At 42.0% G+C, this 18,280-nt stretch overlaps 2 protein-coding genes across 3 annotated transcripts in view; one reads left to right on the top strand and one right to left on the bottom strand.

The window, feature by feature from the left end:
- Positions 1-228: 228 nt before the first annotated feature.
- On the bottom strand, positions 229-9,861 carry men1 (multiple endocrine neoplasia I). Its single transcript, XM_041965107.1, has 10 exons — positions 9,805-9,861; positions 7,883-8,363; positions 7,584-7,792; positions 7,308-7,436; positions 6,369-6,409; positions 6,146-6,233; positions 5,571-5,707; positions 2,710-2,854; positions 1,655-1,828; positions 229-1,528 (listed from the first exon to the last, which is right to left on the bottom strand). Exons 2-10 carry the CDS (start codon positions 8,316-8,318, stop codon positions 995-997), a joined length of 1,893 nt encoding a protein of 630 aa, XP_041821041.1. The 5' UTR covers positions 8,319-8,363; positions 9,805-9,861; the 3' UTR covers positions 229-994.
- Positions 9,862-10,763: 902 nt separating this feature from the next.
- The window catches only part of rtn3 (reticulon 3), a 35,268-nt gene continuing 27,751 nt past the window's right edge, over positions 10,764-18,280 (top strand). The window contains exons 1-2 of one of the 2 annotated variants that reach the window (XM_041964701.1): positions 10,764-11,041; positions 16,889-16,936. In XM_041964701.1, the coding sequence (XP_041820635.1) occupies positions 10,951-11,041; positions 16,889-16,936 (139 nt within the window). In that variant the 5' untranslated portion in view covers positions 10,764-10,950. The remainder of the gene's footprint in view (positions 11,042-16,888; positions 16,937-18,280) is intronic. The other variant, XM_041964702.1, reaches the window with a different exon arrangement.

Here is an 18,280-nt window from a genome sequence, read left to right as displayed (position 1 = left end):
GCAGGAAAATTGCTACAACTTGGGATAAATGTGCCTCATCCACAGGAAGCGAGCCTCCTCCTCTGGAGTGCTGGACCACTGCTGTCCTGCTGAATGGAGAGCACGGCTCATCTCCCACTGCAGTACAAGCTTTTTACAGTGTACAACCTCATACAGCCCAGTCACCTGTGAACCTGTGCCCTTGTATATCGTATGCACATCATCAGACCTCATCACATTCTATTTTCATCAGGTCTTTATTACTTGCAGATACAAAAACAAGAACAAAAACCACAAGTCATCAAGCAAATAGGATGGAGCAGGGCCACCTAGTGTGGCTCCGTCTCAACAGTGCATGGTCTTCCTGGTCTTCTCTAATCATTAGAAATAGGCCTAGCTCAGCTATTCTCAAAACTAAAGGCCACCTACTTTAGAAAAGAACAAAGGCAAAGTAAGGCAACAAAGAGCTAGCAAGAAAGAAGCTGTCGATAGAGCAGAAGTGGACAATGTTACACAGTAACTATCCTAAATGAATCACTTCCAAGGCTCAGTCATGAACAGGTTCCTAATGGTACAAGTGAATATTTACACATCTGTAAGTTGTGTTCTGGTCATCCTCGTTACTTTGGCTTTAAACACCCACATGTAAGTAAATGAGAAGTTAATAGTCGGTGTGCAATTGGCTGCCAATTAATACACAAACTAATGACAAAGTGAGTGCTTACAATCTATCAAACCAGACCTTTCCCAAGAAAACCTTTTTTTGCGGCAATAGTTAAATAAAAACAGAATGAAATGTTTACTCCTTCAGTTCAAACTTGATATGTGATGATTAACTCAAGGGCGCAAGTAAAATATATTGCTAGGAACAAGGATACTGACTGAACTGGACCTCCAGATGAAAACACTGGCAAAAAGTTTCACAAACAAAAGCGAGGTGAATTGGGTGTCCGTGTTGCTGTTCACAGTATGTCTTACAGAGTCTTAAAAACTCCTACTACAACAATCAACATGTCTAGAGCGACTTGCGCTGCCGCTTCATGAAGGACATGGAGTAATCCCCTGCTGGTGTGCTCTTTTGCCTCTTCATCTGAACCTGTGACTGAGCAGTGAGCTGCAGCTTGATGGCGCTGGAGTTCACCTTGGCTGCGCACAGCAGCTCCTTCATCCCCTTCATCTTCTCACTCTGAAAGACGACCACAGGCCCGGCCGGGGAGGGGGACACCTGCTGCTGGCATGAGGGTGAAGACACAGAGTCCGGGCTGGGGGACTTGGGTTTTCCTTCAGCGTCTCCACCCCGCAGGCCCTGGGAGGAGCGGCGGCGGCCCCCTCCCTCTCCCACCTTCTTGGGCTGGGCTGCTGCTGTTGCTGTTGTTACTGGCTGGGTGGAAGGGGAGGTGGGAGCAGCAGAAGGAGGAGAGCCCTGCTCGTCCAGCTTGGACTCTCTCCTGGGGCCTCGCCTGCGGCCCTCACGGGGGTCATCGCTGGACTGGTCATCATCATCCTGGGACTCTGGCTCTTTGGTGATGATCGACACCTTTTGACGCACCTTTGGAATCAGACAACAAACCCATCAGTACATGCCAGCCCCATCAGGCCTCTCTCCTGCAGACAGAGCTTGTATTGACTGTGGTCATTTTGAAGTTCAAAGGTAGAGTTATTCTGGGTTTCTCACCTGAGCATCAAAGCGACTCAGAGACTGAACCAGATAGGTGGCCCAGCCCACATGAAGGACCGGTGTGGGACTCCCCTCCTCCCATTTGCAGATGCCATCATAGAAACGCAGCAGGTGGGCAAAGCAATCTGAGTCCTGCAGTGCTGAGAGGGCTGCTGCCTGCTTGGGGAACTCCTGAAAGATTGAAGGAGGGGTTGGGGTAAAAAAAAAAATCTGTACCTGTACCTGTATCTGTACCTGGACATCTCATCTAGATTACAAAAAACTCATGTTCATGCAAGTGTAAATGCATTAACACTAACATCAGCCAGACCCTTCAAGCTTTCCTTCAAAACTCAACAGACAGTACTCAAGAGAGTAAAGCAGAGCTCAGACTGCAGCATCACTCCCTTTACCTAGGATGCACCAAGTTAGTTGACAAAAATCAGCAAAGCAGGGCCTAATTACCTAATTTGCATACAGAGATCCAGTTAGCAATTAAATAAATCAGATTGCGCCATGAACACTAGACAAAGTGTCCCAGAGTGCCGACTCCTTTCTAGAAATCATTTTCCAGGACTTTTTCAATGATGATCTAGCTGGTATGACTGACGGGGGACACGTCATACGCTAATATGTTCCTCTCTGATCTGATTTATAAGCGTATAGTTAATTTATATATATAGGAATAACCTTTAGGTGTTTTGATGTCACTACTTTTACTACAACCTCTCTGCCTCTTATTGTTTGCTAGCTACCCTGGTAACGCTACCTACCTAAAACATCAAGCAAAACATGCTTTAGGTCAGAGGTGGGCAACATCTAACCTCCAGGCTGAATGCAGCTGGGGATCTGGGATGCAAGGCAATTCATAAATAAAAAAAAGCAGCTGAGAAATACGAAATGAAATACGATTACTTTTTTCTAAAGAGTAGACTATGGGTGATTGATATGTTAAAGAAGATTAATCCAATTGCCCAACCCTATAGTAGACATCCTTCCAAGTTGTCCCTGAACACAACACACTAACTGTGCCTCTGCTGTATTGCAGCCCCTCTCCTTCTCTGAAGACTCACCTTGTCAGCTCCCTCTCCTCCCTCTCCTCCCTCCCCCGGACTCTCTGCAGCAGCAGCCGTCTCCTTCAGCAGAGTGGGGATAACATCGTTTGCAATGTCAAAGAACTCCTTGTAGATCTCCTCATCTTCACGAAAATAGTTATAGCTGGAAGAGCAGGTGAGAAGAAAGGGAGTTTTAATAACGTCAGGGAGGCAGCCAGCCTTTAACCTGCAAGATGACTGAAACTGTCATTTAACAAGCCAAATCTTTTCTCATCGACTGTCTTTTCCTCTACAAGTCTTTCAGGTTGAAACGTTGACCTGTAACATGTTGATTATTGAAGGCACTGCAACAGTCCAGACATGACAAGAAGTGAACTCTTTGTATTCATAACAGTGGATTCTTTGTACATTATGCAGCAGACACATTCCCTCTTGTGGATGGTGCACAGAGGGCGAACTGAAATTGAAAAACAATGGGGGAGCAGGAAAAGGAAGCTGATAGATGGGGAGGGAATGCGTGGTCTGGTGGGTCCGTGCTGGTATTTTTAGCTGCAGCTCATGAACAGTGTGTTTTAAGGGGTGGAGAGAGCGTAAGGATGCTGAGCTAGACACTTCCTGGCTAACAGTGAATCTCAACCAAAGTCAAGACACAAGCAGGGTCAAAACACATAGGGGTGCCCAGCGTGACATATGTCACACAGACTAAGAATTTTTTTTTTTAATTACTGCAGTGCCACCCGTGCGTACAACTTTGCAATACGTGTGTGGGACAAAGCTGCTTGTTTGTGTAAGGTTCATTGATGCAGCATCACTTTCCACCTTAGCTGTTGTCATCTATCATGCAATTAATCATGTACCCGTCCCCGGCCGTGTGAAGCCCATATATCCAATTCCCACAGCTCCCTTGGAACAATCGAGGGCTGTCAACTAATATTCTAATTTCAAATAAAAAGTGAAATTGTTACAAGAATTTGATATTGAATCTACTATTCCATTGTGGGGAAAAAAGCAGCACTACCACAGCGGCTACCCTTGCGTGGGCCTATGCTGCTGCACTGAATGCACTGCATGATGGACAAGAGTCTCACAACCACAGTTTCTGATATCCAGTAATAACATTTTGTTACCAAAAAACCTGCTTAAATCCAGCATAATTAAATCTCTTTGCTCATAATGTCCAGTGACTGTTTTCACTGCTTCTCTGACATCTACTCTCTCTCTCTCTCTCCCACTCCTCTCCTGAGTTTAACAGTTTATTTCAGCTAAACCAGAGTTAGTGATGATTGTTGGGACGGACAAACCAAGAAGGTCGTGGTGAGTTTTATTTTGTTTCAGTCAAGTTTGATTCAAGTGTGTTTTATGATGATAAAATTACTGTTTCTGTAAATGGAGTCTGGTGGCTTTGGCGAAGGCATTACAACAGCTGTTTCTGGTGGAACAAAAAGGATCTTACTCTTTACCAAAAAGTTCTGTCTCTGTAGGGATTCTTTCCATAATGTTGTCAGATATTTAGAATAACCTGAGGTGGTCAGAGGTAAAAACAAACACCTTCAGTGGATGTAGATTGATGATGCACAGACGCCCAGAGGAATTACACTGCAGCCGGCTGCAAGCTGTAGAAATATTTTGGATTCTAGTATTTAGCTGTTTCCCATGTTTGTTTGTGTAAATCACTGATAACAGAGCAAAAACAAGCATCATTAACGCCCTTTGCCAGTAACACGCCTGTTTACGAGATGAACTGTCGTACTTATGGTTGTATTTGACATGCTAACAGACGTTTTATGCTCATGTTACAATTTTGTGGCCTGTGCTAAAAAACTTTAAACCTTTGTCGCACCAGTGCCATGTCCAAAAAAGTTAACACACAGGGAGGAAACCTGTGTCTTTACTACCATCTTGTGTTCATCTGGCCAAATGATAACTGAGACAGCTGATTGGGATGTTGCTATCAGATGACAACCTGTCTCCGACAGTATATTTACAATACAGCTGTCCTGCTGCTAACACCAGCATGAGTAAGCTCTTAATGGTCAGCTCATGTTGAGAATGTCAGATTGAATTTAACTCTACTTTGAAAACACATTATCTTCTTTAATTTTGTGAATAACAACCATAGATATTTAAAACATTGCTGGATGACCGTTCAATAATACAAACAAAATGAAAACTAAACTGAGAGTATGCTTTCACAACAAGCTCAATGACAAATGTACTACGAAAACTTGGTCTGTTACACTGATTAGCAGCATCAGTGTTGTCTCTGACAGTAATGTTAGCTTTGCTGGTCACTGGTCGTAGAAAATTGACAAGTGGCAACAAACAACAACTGATCCATTAATAGCAAAAATAATTGTCATCTTGTTTGGTAGTTAAGGAATTTAAATAACTGCCTCAGCCCTAATTGTAAGATGAAAAAGTTATTCCCCATAGCTTCACTTCATGCATCTTTGCCACTTGTCGGTAAGAAAGCCTTGGCATCGAACATAATGAGCAGGGACGTGTTTTGACTCTACACCATTCAGGGCAAAGGAGGTAGTGGAAGTTTATCACAAGTTGCAGGAGAACATCCACTTTAACTTTCTCTGGTGGTGGCCCAGCACTAAAACAAAGGGAGATGTCTGGCTATGTGTGACTAGGCTGCATTTGTAGAATAGGAACACCCTCTCTGAAGTGACCTGTCATTGGCCGAAGTCTCCAGTCACAGGGTAAATTTTTTTAAGGCCTGAAAACATAAGTATAGTTTTCTCTCAGACCACTTCAATTACAATATGCTTAAAAGGATATTATGGAATTTTTGCCCAATGATGCAAAAAATAAGTTGCCTACCACAGCCTAAACTTGCAACATACTAGTTTGTAAAAGCAGAGTAAACTCACTCCTGCATGACCTGAGCTGCCTCAGCCCAGGCCCTCAGAGCCTCCCGCACATTCCGGTGTCTGTAGTGGAAACCAGCCAGGTACATGTAGGGGTAGATGTGCTCGTTGTTGTAGTGCTTCTGCGCAGAACCGACAGCCTGAGAGAGAGCACGGACGCACAGGAAAATATTACTTCCTATTAAAACATCCTGATCTATTAAGAAAGACATAAAGCATTTGTACCACACTTAGAACTTTCACTGCAGAAAATCAGTCTGCTGTCACATTTGCATCACTACAATGATATCTTGTTGTTCATACATGGAAAAACCCAACCAATACAGCCTGAAGTACTGACTGAGTGGTGCTGACCCCAACTGGTTGGTTTTGGTAAGTGCATGTCTGATGCAGCGTTTTCTATGACTGCTCCAGAAAAACTGTTATAAGTTGAGCTGAAAATAAATAAAAGTTTTACAATGTGTTCCAAATTGAATAGGTCAACATTTTGGGGAATGCTGGAGTTTACAAAAACATTTCTTTACATCCTACCAGTCTTACTGCTGCATGACCTAGTGGAAACCTCTCCATAGATTTACCTTGAGGTGGATTTTCAGAGGGTTCTCCTTGCCTGGGATTGGATCCTGGTCTTCAAGGTCCGCCAGAGTGCCCATGGCCATTGGATATCTGATACACAGTACAAAACAGGAGGAGGTTGTGCAATTTGGCAAGTTTACACACTCTTTGCAGTGTGGGCAGCGCATACAAACTGTGAGACTTTCAGAGACAATCCATTCTTCAAATTCCCCAACACAAACTCACCTGTCGAGGTCACCTCGATCATACAGCAACCAGAGGAGTTTCTGTTCAATCAGGAAGAAAAATAAAAGAAAGAACAAGAGTTATACAGGCAGATCATGAAAAAGCATCCAATAAAGAAAGATAAAGTCAGTGACCTGTGCAATATATCAGTGGCGTTCACATATGGACCACCACATGTAATGTGTACCCCATCCCACACATGTGTTGGTCAACTTTATCAGTGATGGTCAAACCTCTTACAGTTACCATTAATTCTCAAATAGTGTCCCTTTATTTACAGTAACTGCAGAGAGAACCAGGTCTTAATTTGAAACTGGCTTTATTAGACACAGGCCTTTATTTTTTCTATTTTCTTTATATTCTGTGTTGCTAATAAATTCAACACTTAATGTTCTGTGCTTAACTGTTGTCTTGATAAATAACCAGTATAATGTGCATTTCCACAGCATCAATTCCATCAGTACAACTGATCCATGTCATATTAACCACTCTGCTGAGAACACTTTCTTTTCTCATATACCATACCAAATACTGACTTTTCCAAGTGAAGTACTAAGAGGACATGTCATTTCAGGTGCATGTTTCCACCATCTCTCTGTGCAATGGTAGAGATTAGTGATGCCATTTTCCAAACTATAAAGTTGCACATGAATTCATGGTTAAAAGTAAAGAATAAACACAAAATTCTTTCGGGGTGGTCTGCCCAGATAAATAAAAAAATGTTTTGAATCACTAGACATTACGGGGGTTTCTAAACAACCAAGAGCATCAGTTTATATCCGTAAGAACATGAAATTATTCGATTTTAGACTGACACACTCTCTGACATGTAGGTCAAGGCCTTCTCCAGCACCTATGTTGAAACTGAAAACTTTGGTGTGTTGCAGAAGATTAAAAAACAGACATGCAGCAACCCGCTGTGTGAGTGACCGTGCTCACCTGTTGTAGCTGCAGGAGCTCAGAGCTGTCAGTATGAAGGTCCAGTGAGGGGTTGATGGCACAAACCATGAAGGCCACCTCCATGTTTCTGTCACATTTCATGTAGGAGCCCTTGAGATAAAGCCAACTCTGGGATAAACAAAAAAGAAGAAAAAAGGCTGCGGTCACATCTTAAGTTCCTATTTGATATTTTGAATTTGAACAATGTTTGGGAGTTTCTTTAAATGGTGTGAGAGCCTTTCATCATTATGTCAGGTAACCAGAGGTATGCCTCACCTTTTCACTGACACCTGCTGTGACTGTTTGTCCTCGCCGGTCCTCGTTACCCTTTCCGTGCCAAGTGACCTCTGCCGTCTCTTCACCGTTTTTGCCAAAAATCACCCAGGCGTGGTCCTCAGACAGTGCCAGGTGGACGTCCTTCAGACCTAGAACCTGGCAGGCTGCTACCACAGCAAATGCCACGCCAGAGCTGTCTAGTTTGGTGCCTGGTTCAAATTGAACAAAGAACATGACAATACTAATTCCAAGTTGACATAACAGACATTTTCAGAATAACTAATCTTGCAAAGTCGTACCAGTGATTAGACTGAAGAGGGACTGGATGTGGGCCCGGTCCTTGAAGTAAGAGCGGCTTAGACTGTTCCAGATCACATCTGACACTTTCTTCACCAGTTCCCTGCTGGACCCAGCAGCAGTCCTCCGGTACTGGGACAGGTCCACTGCCCCACGGATCTGTGCCGTGAAGCGCTCGTACAGTGCAGAAATCATGCCCAGCTCCACTGTGGGGAAGCAGGAGTTGGGGCAATCCGGCTCCAGTGGTTCAAACCGGACCCCTGGAACATTTATGGGGATGACCCGGTTCACAGCTAGGAAGTGCTCAACAAAACCCAGGACAAGGGAGAGAAGGGCTAGGTCAGGCTCAGACTTGCGGAGCTCAGCATCAAACAGCTGAACCACACCGTCAATGCCCCGCAAGGGAAAGTGCTTCTTCTGGGCTGAGTGCAAACCCATGATGTCCACCGTCAGTCAACTCAGATGCTCTCCTAACCTGCAGTACTGAATGTTAAAAAGCAGTTAGTTCACCTGCACATCAGTATCACACACTAATGCTGTGAAAAGTAGGAGTCTGTTGACCAGTAAAGAAAGTACAGAATACTATTAGTTTTAGTCTTTAAATTTGCCTATTAAAGCACATTAAGACTTCCTTCATGGCTATATGCTGCAAATGCACAAAAAGCTGAAAATTCTTTACCAGAGAACCATTTGAAAAGCCATCATGGCTGTACAAAATGAATTACTTCATCTTGCAGAGGAAAAATTAACTGCCACAGATTTGTAAATACTAAATGTTTTTTGAACCTGTCAGTTTGTGTTGTAAGTGTTTTCTTATGCTTACTTCAGTACATTCATTAAAGTTATACATGCGCAGGTGTAACAAACAGCTTTAAAATTTCAAACACTGTTTGCTTATATACACAAGTGTTTACTTTCCCAATAAGCAAAGGAACATTTCTTGCCATTTTCCAAAAAAAATGTAAAACTGTAGCACATCCCAAGTTATCAACTTGACTTCATAACTTTGGATGTGCTACTTTCTTCTGTTTTTCTGGAATATGCTCACGGGATTTAGGGTTTAGCACTCCACTGAGATGACTATTGTTGAATCGCAACCTCCTTTTCCAGTACAGATTTCCTGTATATTTTAGGGATCTTTGCATACTCTGCAGAGTATTTAGTCGTATCGGCATTTACAAACATTATGCTAAAAATGTCCGCTATATTTAATGTTCCATGTTATCAAAACTACGGCACGCTACACATAAACGACATAAAGCTCGACAGTGACCCACAGCTGAGCGGCCTGACTCATTGCATAATGCCGGTTACATCAATGCCGCTATCAATGGGTATATGGCGCTTTGGTGGGCGGGGCACTCCCACTGCTACATACGTACATTCAATACAAACCTGCAAATAGAAGCTCTACGAGTTTCATAATTCTCAATAATACATCAAAATCTATACACAACATCACAAACGCTTAGAGTATTTCAGTACAGCCCGAAATAGCTCGTTAAGTTAGATTAATTAATTTGCTAGCCTGGTTGGCTGACGGAGGCTAACTAGCTAACTTTACTAAGTTAAGTAAACGTTAGCTAACGTTGAACATGTATGCTTGCTGTCGATGTTAATTTGCTGAACCTATACTTACTAAGGTGTTTAAATAGCTAGGTGAGATGAAGTACAGAGATATCCTCTGCCAGAGAGCAACCCACACATTGTGACAAACAGCTTGGTAGCAGCTGGCTGAATGAAGGCAGTTGAGAGGAGCAGCTAACAGGCTAACGAGCTGCTAGTTAGCTAAACTCACCACTTTTAGATCACGCTTATCACCCTCACACTCTAGTGAAATATACGGCAAGAATATGCCGCAACAGTGACTCACTCTAAGCTCTTATCAACGTAAAATTTGACCAGTTTGTAAGAGATTACATACCCGATTTCTCACAGCCTCAGCCACATGTTTTTGTTTGTGTCCCCTTCTTTTTGCCGCGCAGTTCAGTCTGCCCGATAGTCACTTGAGTAGTACATGACCAGCCTCTAGCTTTGCGTAACAGAGCAGATCTCAAAACGCTATGTCGGTCGCTGTCAAGCGCAGTCGATCTTCGACAGGCCCATCCCTATGGTTATAGATCTTTAGCACTGCGCACCCAATTTCCTCTCATGTAAGCTGGGAAATGTAGTTCAAATTATGTTATTCGTAAACACTCAGTAGAGGGCAGCATGATGCCATTGTGTGAGATAGTGATACAAAATGGAACAAAGGTAACCATTACATAATGGAAAACAGGCTTTACGAAAAAACACACGGTTCAGAATTGTTTAAAATGTGATGGAGCCGAACGATATTGTCAAAAACTATTTTAACAATGTGGCTACGGCTGGCTTTGTTACAAACAGCTCAAACATACACCAGCTAATGCATTCAAACCAACAATATACCACAAAAATATTTGTGTAAATTCACCAAAATCATATAATGCAGCCTTCTAATCACATAACAGCGGATAGCCGCTATACAAGATCCCACTTTTGTTCAAAACAGGTATGACATGGTGTCTGTGTTCAGGAATATTCCTCATGTTGCCTTAAAATACTGTCGAATATTTCATCAACGCTTTTGAACTTCACAACAGAATTACAAATTCCGTCTTATACAGTTTGATTTTACCGATAGGAGAGTCACTTGTATATATTTCCAAAAGACAGAGACCATGGAGGATAAAATAAACGAGCAGTAGTAATCAAAGTTATTTAATTGTTTTACGTAATAATACGAACACAGAAACAAGTCCTTTTTGTCAGGTCGAAGTGGGAGATGTAGGAGCCTAAACGGAGACATTGAACGTCTCTCACCCCGACATGTTTTTTCCCCTCCTCCAGTCCGCCTCGTTTCCCTCCATCTCTGCTTATCTGTCAGTGCTCGGACGTTGCGCTAAGGTGCGGTAACGAGTCCCGCTCTTGGGGAAATTTGAGGAAAGTCAGACGACATATACACCTTCAAAGGACAGTAGAAGCCAATTTGAATTGAGACAACAGACATTTCGCCACCTCTGTGCAGTTGTTTTGAAACTACAGTAAAATGGATCCAATGACTCAGTCCGCCCAGATATCATCGTCGCAAGGGTTTGCCGATGGACAAAATTCTGCTGCCAAAGAATCAAAACTGTCCGGTAAGAGATAGCCTAACATTACGTTAGCTAGCTAAACGTTAATTTTAACGTAATGTTTTGCCACTGATTTGTATTAAACCATTTGTGTTTCATTTTTATTTCCAGTAATATTAATCATTGGTTTGACTACCGTCAAGTCCATAACGCAGTACTTAATTTAGAAGTATAGCCATTGTGATGTAGACACCCCTCTGTTTCATGTTGTCTGACGGTGGCCTGTATGTGGTTGTTCAAGCTTGTTTCTGTAATAATGCGAAACACCTGTGGTAGAGAGCATATCCGGACACACGGCTAACGCTTTAATCATGCCCAGCGTAGCTTTGGCCTGCCCCAGGTACAAGCCGCTGTCTTGTATGGCGATAACTAAACGTTACACAAAACGCCTTTTATGAATCTGTCAGTTTTGAGCTGCCTTTGCTAATGAGTGGAGGCGCAGTCTATGGGCAATGTTGTGGAGCCTGATGTAACACATTTAACTGAACTGTATACTCGGACAGGCCAATGGTCCGCTAAACAGCGAAACAAGGGACTGTGCTTGCTGCTTGACAGCGTTATATCAAAAGGGGCTAATTAAAAAACACATTTCATTAAGATACGTGCTATTTTGAGCATTTGATTTTAGCCGAATTGAAATCGCTATCGTAATGACTGGTAATATAGTCCTACATCATGCTCTACGCGTTTGGTATGTTTGTTGATAAATAAATAAACTTCACTTGACAGTTTCTTACAATAAGGTTTGGGGTGACAAAGCGTTATCGGTGCTAAACGTTGCGATGCTCTGCACTGCAGATGCATTGTTACTGGGCAACTGCCAGTGAAGGGAGGTCCTCTTAAAGGCGCAATGCCCTTTTTCTGTCGTCGTCTTCATAATGGCAACAGTCTTAGAACAAAACATCATGCTTCAGCACCGTCACTCATTTCTGTCCAATAACAGTCAGTTTTATATTCATTTTAGATTTTCAAGTTTAACGTTCTAGACAAGCCTTACCAAAACAGAGGAACAGTGTTGTCACTCAAAGCCTTATTCTAGGGTTATTATGTACGAGTGAGTGGCAGCTTTTTTTTATTGTGTGTGTGCGCTAAGCTGTCTGATTTGAACACCACGGCTCAATCAGCCACTACATGTGAGCCATTTGAAAATCCTTCCAAGCCATGTTCTGTAAACCATAAGGAATACAGGCTTTAAGGAATTATAGCCCATGTGGCCATGGGCGTCACCTGGATGTGGCAGGGTGTGGCACACAATGCCTTGCTGACTGTCAGTTTGCTGTTGAAGTTGTTATCACGAAGGGGAGAAAAGCAAAAATTAAATAAAAAAAAAAGAAATCTACAAGGACACAGAAGTAAGCACATTAATTCTTGCAACAGGCTTAAAATCATGCTGTGCAACATGACTAAAAATTTATGACATCAATGACCAAATGACAATCTGTTCTAATTATAATGTAGTCTATTTGTCAACTAATGGATTACTCCACTTTGTCTCAAAGTGACCATTAGCTGCTAATTTTGGTGCTAAATGATATTTGATGCAGAGAGTTTTGTACAGTTTTTTACAGGTTTATTCACTAAACATACATTATGGTACGTTTTAAAATCAGAGGTGGTTCACACAGATGTTGCATAACCTACACAGGTATGGCTTTTGATGAGCTTCTGTTAGAGCTAGTTTTTTGTCTGCCAGAACTATAACGTCCCCTGTTTGAAAGGCATATTTGATTGTATTTCAGTAAGAATCTTTCCTGTTCTTTGATCTGCTCGTGTTTTAATCTGCTGTTAATGCCGAACTCATTTTGTCTTTAGCACATTGTACATTTCTGCAACACTAATTCCATCAGATCAACAGGAGAAATACATTGTTCACTCACTAATTGTTTGTCACTTCCGCCTTTTTTTCTATCACAGATGACTTCACTAAAACTCAGCCTTTCTCGACCACATGTTTCACATTAAAGCGTGCCACAACTTAAATGGCAGTTGTCTCTTTCCTGGTAGACTTTAAATTTGAAGCATCAACACAAAGTATTGATTTGCAATGATAGCTTAACTTCAATCAAAAAACAGCCAACACCCTCTCATTTACATAGATCCCTGAAATATTGCCACATTGGTGATATGGAGTTGAAAGATATCATGATATGATGAGCTTTTGAGCGTACCCCACAGCCCTTATTGTAGTATTTTATATAGTAATCTACACTAGGTTTATTTTTCAGTGTGTGGACGTCACAGCTACCAGATGGCCCGGCCTGCCTTGCCAGTTTCTGCCTGTAGCTGAGCCCATTCCACTTGACTTACACACTGATGAGTGGCACTGGTCACAAAGGAAGTGGCACACTTCAAAATGAGGACCTCATTTCTCAAACTACATTGCATCAGATTTTCAGTGGAAGTTGGCGTGGAATTGAACCACGTATGGTGCATTATGTGCAATCTTAGGATCATAAACAGTTCAGTGTTTGGGTATTGTATTTCAAACTCTACACACTCAAACACACTTAACAGTAATCCCGACTCATTGTTGATAACTGTTGTTCCCTGTTCAGTGTTACAGCTGTCTCTATGCTCGTATCTCCTGGTAGGAATGTTCTAACATGAGCAGATTAACCTTTATATTGCTGGAGGCATCAAACCCCATCTCTCACTTCGATCTGTTACCTTTCAGAGAGTGTTCACTGGCAAACTGGAAAATTGGTAGTGGAATTTGTTTTCTTTGCTTTAGCATTGCTTTACATTTTATAATTTTGATGAGTTGGCTGAACTCACTTGCACACACTTGCTATGGTTAGTATTCCAAACTTCCAAACAATGCATGGCTATACTACTTAACACACATTTCTTTCCCAAACCTGCAATCTGACTGGAATGAATAGGTTACATGCAGGGGTGTATGATTTTCTTCTTTTTTTTTTTCTTGTCTATTTTTGTAACCTTTTCTCCTATCATTCTCATCAATTTTTTTTATTCTTATATTTCAGTGAATTAAACGTGTTGATTCATTGATCAAGGTGCTCACTGTAAACCACTTCAAACACACATGCAAAGATTCAAAGAACATTGAGTTCTTTCTCCGTCCCTCTCCCTGCACTTGTCTTGCCAAGACAGCCCTCCTCCCCCGACTCCCTGCTGGAGAGGACCATATCACTGAGGTCACAGAGGAAATCAGATAGCCCTCAGGGGTGGACAGTACAGGATAGCTGGAGCACCAGGGCAGAGATGGCAGGCATTGCAGTAGACCCACCCTGCACCATCACTTCCACTCAGGGATGAGCCAAAGAGGCCCAAGGCCACACTGGCCAAAATGACTTCTAACTCAAATCTGTCATCGACACATTTAACACCAAAAAACTGTGGTATTTGGAATGTAGATGAGGCTGCATGTGGGCAGTCAAACCCTTGTCTCAGAGACCAAAGATGATAATTTCTAGACAATTGGACATAACTTCAAGGTGCATTAATCAATATTTTATATATTGACAGTGGCCCCTCAGATTGCCAGCCTCTTTTAGCTCATTGTTTTGGTTGTAGGGCACACAAACTCTGATCTCTTCAGCCTCACTTCCAGCAGCTGTTTTTGGCTAAAAAGCTCTGTTAAATTGACTGTATGCCTTTTCATATTGCTTTTGTCCATTACCAATCAACAAGCAGACAACTTTGGCAGCTAGCGTCTGAGGAAAGTGGAGCATCTAGCAGTTAAAGAGCCAGATATTTTTCTCAGGAGTTGGCAAAGCCAGATCTTAAAGAAGAATTAATACTGGACTCATACATTGGCTAACGCACAACACCATTGGGATGCTAACATTGCTCCATGGGAACTGTTCACTAACATGTTTGTCAAACCATTTTCATTTGGTGATGATGTGTCGGATTAGAAATGTTTAGTAAAACAGACTGATCTAACAGCTCCTTTTCATTTCTCTCAGTTCTTTCAGCATAGTTAGACATCTATACTAATTTTAATCTGGTATGTCAGATTGCATTCATATACTCAGCTTTGTTTTCTTCTCTTTCTCTTTTCTCTTTGTTCAAAGCAGCATAATGCACTCAAGCCACATACAGGTCTCTTTAGATCTGTATGTTGTTCTGTTTTTGTTTTATTTCCGCAGCCTCATATCAGTCAGACTTCACCAGATAGCAGGGTGTATTTCACAGGAAACACTTATGCCCATTAGGGCAAATATTATCAAAATTGCAGGGTGGCCAAGTGTAACACCCAAATCGCAGGAGCAGCAACAGAGATGCCCCTACAAATAATATTTTCTAGACATAAGGGAACATGCTTGTTTGGTACACGCCCCAGCAAAAATCAGTTTGTTTGTTTTTTGTTAGAGATAATTCAGCTGTAATTCCCATAATATATATATATATATATACACACACACACATCTATGTATATCTCTCTCTTTTATATATATATATCTCATTGTGACGTAACATATGATGTGGATATATGTATGTGCAGATTTGTCAATAGTGAACATGTGTTTCTAAAATGCATTCTTCAAATTGTCATGACATTTATAAATGTTTTTTGTTTTGATGTGCATAAGTATGTAAATAATCTTTATTTAATTTCAGATTATGTATATATTTGATTTGAGCTGTTTGTTTTTTTGCAGCCTTCTTAACTCCCAGCAGTTTGCCTCTGGCACATGTGCAGCGATTTAGAGCTTGCATTGTGGCTCAAAACGTGAAGGTGTGGTTTGTTAAAAGGTTAACAGCTGCATGAATCTGAGAGAAAGAATGCTGCACCACAAGAGCACGCCAACCTCAACCTGCTCATCTTGTACAAACTGCTTTTGAGCTGAGTTGAGGGAGATGCCACACCCCCTTAGTAAACCCGAAACTCTCACACATCTTCAGTCCTCACCCATGATTCAAGATAATTGTCCCCTGACTTTCTCAACCTGCCTGACGACAAAGAAGAATAAGCTGTGAACTCTGACACACTATGACAGCTGTTTTAAATGCGAGATGTAATCTCCTCAAACAAGTAGAAATGGTTGCAAATTTGTATTACAGAAGTGTGTGGACCCTGACTCCAGCCTCCACTCTTCTGGTTTCAGTCTTTCCTCTAGGTGTTGTACCTGGTTACAGGGAATCCAAGAGCATTAGTGATGTCCAATACTGATGGTTGGGTCACAGTCAGTGTTGCAGTTCATCCCAAAGGTGTTAGATGAGGTTGAGGTCAGGGCTCTTTGCAAGCCAGTGAAGTTCTTCTATACCAAACTAGGAAAATCATTTTTTTTATAGAACTGATTTGGTGTTCGGTTTTGTCATGTTGAAACAGGAAAAGGACAAATGCAAACTGTTGGACACTTTTGTCTAAAATATCAGTGTACATGGTTGCATTCAGATGACTCTCAAATAATGAGCCTAGGCCAAACCATTAAAAAGGGCCATATAGTATACATGAAATTTTTGTGTCCTGCTGAATCCTTTTCTAGCAACATCAACCATGGGGGAAGTACTAAAGAAGAAATGGTAGTTTTTCAGCTGGAGCTAATTTGTTGGAAACACTAAAGCAAAGTGAGAAATCTTTTGTCTGCTTAAATAAACTCTTGGTCTTGCCTGTGTAGCAAATGTAAGTGCATGTTTTAAAGTTATTGTAGGTTTATTGAAGTAAACTACGAGAGCATATGCATGGGGCATCTCTGTTAATATTTCTATTTTCCGGTCTTTATTTGTAGTAGTTCTTGTATAGCATGTAGAGTTGTTAAGGTTGGATAAGCTCAATCTTGTTCTCTCTTGATTTGAATGCCTTTATTTGAATGGGTGCAGTGGATAGGAGTTCCTTACTACTTCTTCTAGGATGATCATTCTTCTGTCCTTTTATTTTTTCAGATTCCTTTCTTTCCTCTTCGCCTGTATCTCTCATTCAGTCTCCTCAAGGCAAGTGTATGGTTCTTACGCTGCTCGCCTGCTCTCTCCCTCTGTCCTGTACTCTCTCGCTGGCCTGCTGCTGTACCGCTCTACTTCATCCCTCTTTCTAGTGCCCCTCTCCTGCTCGTAAGAGTCCAATAAAAAAGGAACAAAGCTGCAAAGACAACCAACAACATAGTGAGCTTCAGTCCTAACCTCATATCTTTCCCAGTTTGACTGGTCTTTACCCATCCCCCACCTACAAACCTTGTCATGCTATTCCATCTGTTTCCAACACTGCTGACTGTCAGTTACTTCGCTAATTGTGAGTTAGCCAGGCAGCACAGCTACTCCTGTTTTCAATGACATATGGCATTGGTAATTTTTTCACCACTCCCAACCCCCACTGAAACTTGAGATGTAACCTTTCCAGCTAATGCTGTAAATAGCCATCTTGACCTATTGACAGGTTTTGCTGTTAGTTTATTGTTAGGGCTGCAGAAAATGTATGTGTGCATAGCCATAGGCGGGGCAGTAGTACTCACCCAACAGATTACACAGCTATTTACGTCTGTGGTGCATTTTCAGTAATGTGCCTCTGTTGACTTGGAGGTGATAGATCAATTCAGCAGCAGTCACTAAAAATCAGAATGCTGTGCTGCTTGTTTCTCACCTATCTCCAGCAGCTTTACAGAGGCCAAGAATTAGACCTGTAAAACCATGCCTCTGCAGCTGCTGGTAAGGCACCGCCTGCTAGCAAGCATTATTTAGGTCAGCAGCACTCACTGTAGGTTCAAGATAATCCCAAGATTGCAACCTTATTTTAAGAAAGCAGAGAAGTTCAAGTTCACATTGTGCGCACAAGAACAGAAACCTAAAAATGGATTGGGTTGGTGTCCCGAGGGGGGGGTCCTACCTTCCTCCTGCCCTAGTATATGAGGCTCCCACCCCCACCCCCCCCAAGCTCCAGTAGCAACCGGGCCCTGGAGGATGAGTGGCACTGGAGATATTATCCACCATTGCCTGTGGCTGCTCACTCGCCCTCCACCCCACTTATCTGCTTATGGCTCCATAGCCTTTGTGCATGTCTCACATCCTTGCTTAAGCATTAAGTAGTAGGTTTTCTTTGACCACTTTTGCTTCTTTATTTTGAAATTCTTTTTGTGCTGTGATCTTAAGCAGTGTTAGAAGTCTCTACTTGAGTGAACAAATGGTAGCCAATACTGTGAAAGTAGTGTTTGTTAAATTGTTATATATTAGGATCGATATATATTAGGGTCGATGAAATCATGAGCCACAAAGTATTCTCAGTCACACGGTATCATTTCTCACTTGATGTCACAAGCTTTCAACCCATTCACTCTGAGGAATGAC

The sequence above is a fragment of the Chelmon rostratus genome, chromosome 23 (assembly GCF_017976325.1).
Source record: "Chelmon rostratus isolate fCheRos1 chromosome 23, fCheRos1.pri, whole genome shotgun sequence".
Lineage (NCBI taxonomy): Eukaryota > Metazoa > Chordata > Actinopteri > Chaetodontiformes > Chaetodontidae > Chelmon > Chelmon rostratus.
Note: the sequence above shows the minus strand (reverse complement) of the source record. Positions and strands in the feature narration are given on the sequence as shown.

What these genes read in the sequence shown, in the direction of transcription:
- men1 (XM_041965107.1), bottom strand. Translation starts at nt 8,318, where the DNA reads ATGGGTTTGCACTCAGCCCAGAAGAAGCACTTTCCCTTGCGGGGCATT. An exon ending in CAGCAGGTGTCAGTGAAAAG is followed by an intron (nt 7,437 to 7,583) that starts GTGAGGCATACC and finishes TGTTTATCCCAG; the next exon opens with AGTTGGCTTTATCTCAAGGG. An exon ending in GAGGAGAGGGAGCTGACAAG is followed by an intron (nt 1,829 to 2,709) that starts GTGAGTCTTCAG and finishes TCAATCTTTCAG; the next exon opens with GAGTTCCCCAAGCAGGCAGC.